This window comes from Physeter macrocephalus, chromosome 16, assembly GCF_002837175.3.
Source record: "Physeter macrocephalus isolate SW-GA chromosome 16, ASM283717v5, whole genome shotgun sequence".
Classification (NCBI taxonomy): domain Eukaryota; kingdom Metazoa; phylum Chordata; class Mammalia; order Artiodactyla; family Physeteridae; genus Physeter; species Physeter macrocephalus.
The window spans coordinates 30,172,616-30,183,661 of NC_041229.1; the positions used below are offsets into that span (position 1 = coordinate 30,172,616).

The following is an 11,046-nucleotide window of genomic DNA, read 5'->3' on the forward strand; positions in this document are numbered from 1 at the left end:
TACACAAAAATAAACTCGAAATGGATTAGAGACCTAAATGTAAGACCGGATACTATAAAACTCTTAGAGGAAAACATAGGAAGAACACTCTTTGACATAAATCACAGCAAGATCTTTTTTGATCCACCTCCTAGAGTAATGGAAATAAAAACAAAAATAAACAAATGGGACCTAATGAAACTTCAAAGCTTTTGCACAGCAAAGGAAACCATAAACAAGACAAAAAGACAACCCTCAGAATGGGAGAAAATATTTGCAAACGAATCAACGGAGAAAGGATCAATCTCCAAAATATATAAAAGCTCATGCCGCTCAATATTAAAGAAACAAACAACCCAATCCAAAAATGGGCAGAAGACCGAAATAGACATTTCTCCAAAGAAGACATACAGATGGCCAAGAAGCACATGAAAAGCTGCTCAACATCACTAATTATTAGAGAAATGCAAATCAAAACTACAATGAGGTATCACCTCACACCAGTTAGAATGGGCATCATCAGAAAATCTACAAACAACAAATGCTGGAGAGGGTGTGGACAAAAGGGAATCCTCTTGCACTGTTGGTGGGAATGTAAATTAATACAGCCACTATGGAGAACAGTATGGAGGTTCCCATAAAAAGGAACGAAATTGGGTCATTTGTAGAGATGTAGATGGATATGGAGACTGTCATACAGAGTGAAGTAAGTCAGAAAGAGAAAAGCAAATATCGTATATTAACGCATATATGTGGAACCTAGAAAAATGGTACAGATGAACCGGTTTGAAGGGCAGAAATTGAGACACAGAGGTAGAGAACAAACATATGGACACCAAGGGGGGAAAGCGGCCGGGGGCGGTGGTGATGTGATGAATTGGGAGATTGGGATTGACATGTATACACTGATGCGTATAAAATTGATGACTAATAAGAACCTGCCTGTATAAAAAAATAAATATAATTTAATTTAAAAATTCAAAAAAAAAAAGTAAAAGGGTAATTTTGTCTGGTATACTATCTTTGAAAGAGAAAATCTCCATGTGTTTCTAAGGTTTCTGTTCTTGTTTTAAGACTAGACAAATTTTCAGACTCTATTCCAGACCTACCGATTCAGGAACTTTGGGCGTGGGGTCCAACATTCTGTGTTTTAACAAGCCTCTAGGTGACTCTAATGCCTGTTAAAGATTGAGCACAAGTGGACTAGACTATTCCTCTATCTACCACAACTAGAAATATTTAATGCATGTTTAAAAGTTATGATGAGACATAGGTAAAAATTAGGGAAAATCTCAATAAATTATGGACTTTATTAAAAAATTATGAATCAATGTTGGTTCATTAGTGTCAATAAATGTACAATACTAACGTAAGATGTTAACAACAGGAGAAACTGGGAGAATGTAATATTCAGAAACCCTCTATACTATATGTATGACTTTTATATAAATCTAAAACTATACTAAATTAAAACTTATTTTTAAAAATAAGATTATATTTGGCATAATGCATCATACCTTTTTGTTTAACACTAGTTTTCTTCAGCTGTCTAAGAAGATTTCCACTTCCTCTCAGAACTGTCTTCAAAGCTCTCAAACCCCAGTCATAATGTTGCTGAGGTGTCAAAAGTTCTCTTAGGTAAAGACATGGAAATCATAAATCATCAAATAGCTATAAGAAATTATTTTTGTAATCATATTAAAAGAAATACAGAATCTAACTACTAACACATAGAAATAAGTCCTAATATTACATTAGTTTATAAAAAGGAACCAAGCAACACAAAATAATCACTCAAGTAAAATTTTTAAAATGGATGGTTCTCAAGCATCAGAATAAACCTTTCACAAACTGGCTATCATCTTAATGAAGACACTAAATGATAACCACCTGTTACTTTTATTCCTAAAGTCTTTAATTGATCCATCTTGCTCTCAATCTCTGACACTCTAGTTCTCACTATCTCTTAAGTAATATGGACCAGAATTCTAGGTTGCCCAAAGAAGCTAAAAGTCAATCTCTATTACTAGAAATCAGACATAAAAAAAAAAAAATTGTGAAAGATTCCCTCCAAAGAACAGTAGGCTTTGAGTGGTCAGCTGGTAAATTAGTTTAGTAAGTATCATTTAGCTGGAGTACTCCAATAAAAATATTTTTGCAGAAAAAAAGTGAAATTTGAATTAATAGTATTTATGAAAAACAAGCAGTTTTGAGCCAGATGTTTTTATAATTCAAACTAAAATCTTTCTTACCAACACCTTGAGTACAATACAAAATTGTACTTATGAAAATCACCAATATGAAAATCACTGAATAGGTAAATTGGACAAATGTGAAAAAAGGTCATTAATAACCCTGATCAATCATTGGAACTACAAAATATTAAAATATTTAAAACAGGAAAACTCACCTGGATAGATTGAAGATAGCTACCAATTTTCTGCCCAACACCTTAGCATCTTTAAAGCCTTCTGAATAGAGAATAACTTCTGCAATAAGCTCATTGTCTGGACGAGACATGGCTACTGGCCTGAAAAGCTGTTTAAGATTATCAGGCAGTTTTTGTCTTCCTCCATAACCTTTTCCAGCAGGATTCATAGTGATAAAAATTCCAGAATTAGAATTTATTTCTACCTGGAATATTAATTTAAAACATAGGCATCAAATATTTGAAACTATAAAACATATTACAAATAGAAGTTTTATTGTGACATATTTCTACACATACATCTTATACCTTAGCAAAAAGCAAGCACTAGTGTGCTAAACATCTCCTTACTCAACATATAATAAACTCCTTAGGAACTACACTACTTTATAGAGGCTCTTTATAATCAGTTTTTGAGGCTGAAAGTTTAAGTGATGGTAACTAGTTTGAATGTCTATTCATTCATTCAACATATGTTTACTAAAAGCCTTCCTTGTGTGAGGCATTTTGCTAAGTACACAGAGACAACACAACTCTGAAGTCAGTAATAGTTTATGCCCTTCTGGAGTTTATAGTCTAGTGAATATTATAAAGAAGCAATCATAGTTAATAAATGCTATGACAGCAAAGAGCAAAATATCATGAGAGTATCTAATAGGAGCATTTTCAACAAAGCACTAAGAATAGAAAAGCAGAATTAGAATGTGTAAACAATGAATGGGCAATTAGGAAGCAGAAATACCTAGAGCAAAAAACCTGGCTATAAAGGAAAGAAAACAAAAAGTGTGGTTGGAAGGAAAGATGAATTAAGGGAAGGTTTGCTTATGTTTTAATTATACTAAACATTATATTACAGTATCATTATATCTAATATAATATTATAAATTATTAAGAAGGACAATATGCGATTATGTTTAAAAGCCAATGAGAAATGAGTAGAAGGACAGAGATAACTCTGAAGAGAAGGTCCCTGGGAAGCAGATTCCAAAGTATAAATGGAAAAATTAGTTTGAGTTGGGAAAAAGGAAAATTTTTCTTTCTAAGAGGAGGAAATGACAAAAAATGAACAGGGAAGAAAATAAATTTTGATGACAGAGAGGTAAAAACTGAAGAATTTCTCTTTTCTTTTTTGTGAAGAAAGAGTTGAAACATCATGTAAGTAACAGGCAAGTTAGAACTGGTCCTACTTTCTTGGTCTACCCTGAAACACTTGTATTGGGAAAATGTTATTATGGGGAAGAGGATAATTTCACAGTTCTTTCAACTTTCAGTGTATTCACCATTACACATTATATAGAGAAATCTATGTTTTATATACAAATAAGTTTTAAGTTCTAATGACACGAATGTATACCTCTTATGGGGAGAAGTGAGCAACAGAAGAATAGTTAAGTATTTATTGTTTTAAGATTCATATAGAATAGTGATTAAAAACATGAATTTCAGAATTAGACAGACGTGGGTTCAATTTCCAGCTCCACTTCTGACGTTTAACCTCAAGCCCTAGTCTCCTCAACCATAAAGTTAAAAAAATATAATAGTACCTAACTCAAAGGATTGTTATGAGTACTAAATGAAACAATGCATAAAAGCACTAAGCACAGTGGCATAGAGTGTTTGATAAATGTTAGCAAATATTATAACTGGATTATTCAATATCAAAAGTTTGAAGATGAATGGTGGAAATGAGACCCAAAAAGGGTGAGAAACTCAGAGACAATTCACAGGTAAAAAGGTTTAACACACTGGTCACAAATTAGAAACAGAGGTGCCAGGAGAAATAAAGATAGACTATGTGCCTGAGTATGAGTAACACAAAGTCTTATAAAATAGTTTAATTCTTTTAATTCCCAATATATGCTATACCTCCTTGCCAAGCAGTTCACATACAGTTCTATGATTCTTCAAAGCATCTTGAATTGTCTGGATTTGCATAGAAACTGCTGACAGTACAGATTCTTCTAGTCTATTGAATTCATCAAAACAACCCCAGGCCCCACACTTCACCAAACCAACAAATATTCGTCCCATTGACTTCACATCGATGCCCTTAAAAATAACAATAAAAATTATATTCAATAAAAATATTTAAAATCTCTAATAATAATTTAATACTTTATGTCATTTAGTGAGAAGGTAATCATTTCAACCACCTATGCCTCTAGTTCTTTTTTAAGCAGAGATTAAATAGCTACACTTTCAAAACCTAGGATGGTTTCAAGGAGTAAACAAAATAATTCATATGAAAGTGTTCTGAAAAGAACACAGAAGTAAACAAGTATAAGACTTTGTTTCAGTTATTCTTTAAGTCAAAATACACATAATGTTTTGAAGATGGTAACTTAATAAGAATTTAAGATTTTTCCTCTACTCTAACATAAAGCTTCATTCTGTATTTAAAATTATTTCTATGTAATAGTTCTCTTTAGAAAAGTTTTTGGACTATACTATCTATGTACAACCTCTCTCCATTTTACTTCTCAAATAAAATCCACTTTAATTTTATTTAAAAGAAGATTGATTTAAAAGAAGAGTGATTTTAAAATAGAGCATTTCATATATAAGTATGTGAAAACTATTCCAAACATCTAAGACACTATTATATCGTTTGATAATTATTTATTCTACCTCATCACAATTAAAAACTAAAACTTGTCTTCCAAGAAGTCCACCTAAAGCCTTTACTGATTCAGTTTTTCCAGTTCCAGCTGGTCCATAAGGATTTCCTCCAAGTCCCATCTTCATGGCTTGAGTGAGAGTTAAGTAGCACTTGTCTGTCAGTGGAGTGTAAACCAGCTTGGGAGCATTACCCTACACAAGGGAAATATAAAATTCAAATATTCATATTCTATTCAATATGTACAAATATTATATAGTGTAGTTAAATAGCAATTCTAGTTAAAAAGTTAAAAAGGCAACAAATAGTTTAAAGTTGTTAGCATAGAAAAAATACACAAAATTTTTTTTAGTAATTCAAGAAACGTTCTAAAGCACAAACTGGAATTAAATTTAGTTATTTCTCAAGCATGTATTTTATTCTATCCTCAACTGACATACTGTTAGGTTTTCCAAATAGTCTCTCAAGTTTTTGATAATGTCACAAAGATATACCTCTAAGGCAGACTCCAGAAACTGTATACAACTATACACTTTCCAATACAATTCAATATAATTATGTACAATAATCATCCTATTTTGTATTTTCAAATTCCTGTAAAGTACTTCCTGGAATTTTACAATCTTCAAAAATCAGAACTACTTTGTAAACCTCAAAGTATAATTAATTTGAAAAATTCCTTATGAAATTAATGATCTTAACCTATCAAATAATTCCTAAAATTTCTACTAAATTTTAGCGGAAATAGAGTCCAATTCAAGCTGCATTTTATAGAGTTTTTCTTTAATTTAGGTGGACAGATTTGGGTCTCAAAATACATTTCCTTTTTGAAAGAGCCAGCTGGCAACTCTCCTGACATATACTTATTAACATAAAAGTCAAATATATCCTTATGATTGATTTACTATGATGGAAAAAGGCAGAGAGTATACAGATGGATTTTTTGAGAACAGGTTCCATGAGCTAGGTTATTTGCTTGAAAATTCTTTTACCTTACAAACTGAGTATATTTAACAAACATACTTTGACATATTAACAATTGCACTAATTTTGGCCTTGTAAAAGGAGGCACAAACCAAATTGTTTCCATTGAGGTTGCCTAATATTCAATTCTCTTTAGATTAAAGCTATATTTCAATCTGTATAAATAAATGCTGCTCTAAGAAAAGGTATACTTAGAGAATTCAGCACAACACTGCCATTATTTTAACTTTTTTTGTATATAGAATTTTTTCCAATATAACAACTTTTTAATTATGATGAAATAGAAGAAAATAACCCAAAAAATATTCTTAAAAGTTACAGCTAAAATAAAAATAACTCTTTCATCCAATAGCAAATTTCCTTTAAAGTAAATAATTTCTAACTGGAAAAATTAAACATTTCTGCCACAAGTCATACCTGGTACTCATAAGTATATTGAAGTTCAGAATCCACCATTTGAACATAACATGTGTGATCATTTTTCATATAGAATCTAACTTGTTTTTTCCAGGCCCAGTCTTCAGTTGTATGAACTGGAACTTGGTTTAACTGCTTCACCACATCAATATTATGAATAATATCAAGAATAAGTGCTTTAAGTTTAAGCTCCAGAATGCCAGATTCTGTATACAATTAAAATAATTGGAGATAATGTTAGCCTGTGATTTATGTACTTTATGATTTTATATACACACACACACACACATACATATGATTTCTCAATAAATGGTAACTTCATGATACATTTGAATAGTATAGTAATATATATCATGTAAGTCAAAAGAATGTCAAATCCACCAATAAGAATTGTGTGTGTGAAAACTGAGATATCAAAATTCAATGAAACCAGGGTTCTGGTTCCTTATGCAAGGGAGTAAGCACACTCAGCCTGTCTCTCCCTCTGAATGCAGGTATAAAACACGGACAACATACATTGAACTGCTATTTAGGACTCTGAAAAAGTAAAGAGTATCAGGCAAATTGGGGAAGGGCAGAATTAGAAGCGTCACCAAACCAGTGGTAAATTTACCTTTTTTCTTTTTCTTTTTCCTCTCTTATATCCATGGGCCTGGATTCAATGCTGCCAGAAACCCATACTGGTGTAGACAGAGAGAAGTCCAGGAGAAGGCTTTTAACTCAGACTTGAAAAGCAGAAAAGGAGTCTCAGCACTGGCAGCTGAGACCCAGAAATGCCTAAAACTCTGAAGGAAGCGAACTGTCTTCTGAAATCAGAGGAGCTATGATCCCAAGACAGTGGGACTAACTCAAATTGCTCTTTTTCTCTCTTTTCTCCCATTAACTGGTCCAAGACATGGGCGCAGTCACAGAAAGAGTGAAGGACAGTACAGTACATGAAACTCCAGCTTTCTGGCCAGAGGACCAAAAGAGGAGCCCAAGGGAACCACAAAATCACTTCTAAGACCATGGAAGAGGAGAAGATTGGGAAAACGACCCTACAAACTTTATGAACTCTTGAGCTCAGCCTGAGCTGTGCAGACCTCATCCTAAACATTAAACCAAAGACTTTGATAACTGGCCACTAGGTGGCACACATGTGGGGAAGATCTCAAGAGTATAGCAAAGACAGAACAGACATTGGAAACACAACCCACAGAAAGCTGGCTGAAACTTGTGGCCTGAACCCAACAAGATCACTTGCTAACAGAAAAATATCAACATTATCCAGCAAATTTAAGTAAGACTCAGACTCTTATAACACAATATTCAAAATGTCCAGGATACAATCCAAAATCATTCAACATGAAAAGAACCAAAAAAATCAACTCACATCAGAAAAGACAATAATAAAGGTGAAATGAAGACATTCTCAAGAGAAGGAAATCTATAACATTCATAGTCAGCAAACGGGCTCTAAAAGAAACACTAAAGAAAATTCTTCAAAGAAAGAAAATGACAGCAGAAGGAAACTTGGAGCATCAGGATGAAGGATGGGCAACAGAAATGGTAAGCATCTAGATAAATATAATAGACTATTCTCAGGTCCTTTAAAATACATTTGACGGTTAAAGAAAAAAATTATAATATCATGGAGTTTTCAATGTATATAGATATCTATATACATTGAAAACAACATAAAAAGGGGAGGATAAAGAAATCCATATGGTGGTAAGGTTTCTACCTTCCACTTAAAATAGTAAATTATCAATTCTAAGTATAATATAAAAGTATGTATATTGTAATTCCTAAAGTAACCTCCAAAATAGACACATAGATAATTGATTGACAGACAAAAGCACAATAAATAAATTAAGATAGAATACTAAGAAAATGTTCAAATAACCCAAAAGTAGGCAGAAAATGGAATATTTTCCCATACCAGTATTCCCTGGATCCACAGAACTTGTATCAATGTTAGTATAGTGCTCTAACTTATTCACCAGTTGTCTTTCAATCTGATGAAGACTATGATCTTTGATGGCATTTTCTACATCTTCAGTGAATTTAATCTGCTCTGCCAAGCATAGTATCTAATGAATGAAGAGAAAAATTATTTTTAAAAGGTGAATTTACTTAGAAATATTTTATAAATTTAAGGAAAGATACCTTTTTCCAAATTTCCAATTACATATTGGATCTCTCTACATGAATGTCTTACTGGCACCTCAAATATTAATAGAGTAATACATTTGTAGAAAAAGCATGTGTGATGCAGCCCAAGCTTACTTCTCAGAGCTCATCTTTTACTTTTCTCCTATAGGCCTATTTTTGGGTCTTAGAGCCCACCAAGCTTATTATAACCTAAGTGCTTTGTACTTTCTTCCCATGACTCTCCTCATAAATGGCTTCTTTCTAACCAGTAAGATGCAAAGATATCAGAGTATGATGCATTCTTTTTTTTTTTTCAGTACGCGGGCCTCTCACTGTTGTGGCCTCTCCCGTTGCAGAGCACAGGCTCTGGACACGCAGGCTCAGCGGCCATGGCTCACGGGTTTAGCCGCTCCGCAGCATGTGGGATCTTCCCAGACCAGGGCACAAACCCGTGTCCCCTGTATCGGCAGGCGGACTCTCAACCACTGCGCCACCAGGGAAGCCCTGATGCATTCTATTTAATAAAAAGAGTAATCTTCTAGCATTCCACAATAATCTCTCAGTATACTACTGAAGTCTACAATTTCAAAACACCAATTTTATCCTAAATTAAAATCTGTCTTAATCTTTCAATCTAATAACCATAAACAGAAATTAAATACAGATCAACTTCACGTTTACATAAAACATGAAATATTAATGCCGTTTGAGAGAATTTCTATAATATTATCAATATAGCAAGGTTACTGATAAAGCAAATGATACATTTAAACACCAGATTTTGTAAACTTGTATTAAAATACTTTGATACAGTTCTGAGATGAACAAGGAAAACCAATATCCTCCTTTAAACTAAAGACATGATCGATCATAGTATAAAAACACTAAACCTACTGACCAATTAACTACTGAACAGATTGTTTTTTTCTTATATATACCTTTTAGCATCCAGAAAATATCATCAAATGCCTCTATTTATCAGATTAATTCATTATCTATATATAATTTTAATACTTAACATAGCAGGCTAAGCTGCTGTTTGCTCTTAGAACATTGTACAAATACCACATTAACTTCTTTAACAAAAGAGAAAGCCAATTAGTAACTTTCCAGGGCAAAGTCACCTCTCATACTTTGTAGTACAAAACTCACCAGCTTCTTTAATCAAGTATATGGTGAAGCATTTAAGCAGATCCAAATCTGCTTTGTGAGAAAAGACTTTGTTTTTTAATTTTCATATGAAAATCTTCACTTGCCACCTTGAAACTAATACTCATATATATGGATTTCCACTCAGGCAACAGTACTGAATTTCTGTATTATAAATAAATTTTAATAATAATGCACATCAATATCTCAATTTTTAACAGTCTGCTATACGATTTCTATGAGCAGCTAACAGAAATGATACTCAAGATACAGTCTTAACTAATTTTCGTGTCACATTACCATTAAGATACCTGGACAAACACTAACATTGTCTAAAATGTAATGGTCACTAAGGGTGCTCTGCAAACATTATATAATTTAACCTTCAAAATGAGTTGCTGTGGAGGTATTATTATACCCTCTTAACTAAGTGTCAAAAAGAATCACTCAAAGTATAACTGACAAAGGTAGGATTTGAACTGAGGTCTGTCAGATTTTTTCTACTTTATCATGCTGCCTCCTTCCCAGACCAGAAAGTGCTTTCTCTACATTATTTCAGGTCCTTACAAAGATGTCTTTAGAGAACTGAATTAATAGTACACAGTAACCTGTACCAGACATTCATGTAACCAGTTATACTATTCAATCCCCTTACATAAATGTTCTTGAGATAAATTTTTCTTAACATTAACTGCTAATAAACTAGAATTCTTTGTTTTGATACATTATGAACTGTATACATGTTTAGTAGTTCATATTTTTACTTGACTGCTCAGAGCCCAGAACTAAGTTTCTGGCTCAAATCCAGCAACATTCTTTAGCCTGTAGCTCCCAGTATATCTCCTGATATAACTGTCATTTCCTCAATCTAATTATTATACAATTCTTTCTTTTGTATATTTTTTCATATTGTGTCTTTTATGCTAAGTCAATTTAAATCCTACCTGGAAGTTGACAGAGTACTAGGAAACATTTCCAGAGATAATAAAGCATTTTAACTCTGACTTTGCAATGGCATTATTATTCATCAATGATTACTTTTATTTTTCTCTAAGAACTTAACAAGATTTTTTAAACATATTTTAGCTTGACTTAAACAGCTAAAAGATACGAGTGATAAAATGGCTAAGAATCCAAAATGTTCCAAGTTTCCTATTTAACTTCTCATGCTTTAAAAGAACCAATATAGGGCTTCCCTGGTGGCGCAGTGGTTGAGAGTCTGCCTGCCGATGCACGGGATACGGGTTTGTGCCCTGGTCCGGGAAGATCCCACATGCCGCGGAGCAGCTAGGCCCGTGAGCCATGGCCGCTGAGCCTGTGCGTCCGGAGCCTGTGCTCC

At 33.1% G+C, this 11,046-nt stretch overlaps 1 protein-coding gene across 1 annotated transcript in view; it reads right to left on the bottom strand.

Moving 5' to 3' along the window:
- Positions 1–11,046, bottom strand: part of DYNC2H1 (dynein cytoplasmic 2 heavy chain 1) — a 387,388-nt gene that overhangs the window by 318,383 nt on the left and 57,959 nt on the right. Inside the window, exons 31-36 of the mRNA XM_024115318.3 lie at positions 8,347–8,497; positions 6,426–6,631; positions 5,036–5,218; positions 4,274–4,456; positions 2,390–2,613; positions 1,497–1,612 (exon numbers count right to left, since the gene is read on the bottom strand). Coding sequence (XP_023971086.1) covers positions 1,497–1,612; positions 2,390–2,613; positions 4,274–4,456; positions 5,036–5,218; positions 6,426–6,631; positions 8,347–8,497 — 1,063 coding nt within the window. The remainder of the gene's footprint in view (positions 1–1,496; positions 1,613–2,389; positions 2,614–4,273; positions 4,457–5,035; positions 5,219–6,425; positions 6,632–8,346; positions 8,498–11,046) is intronic.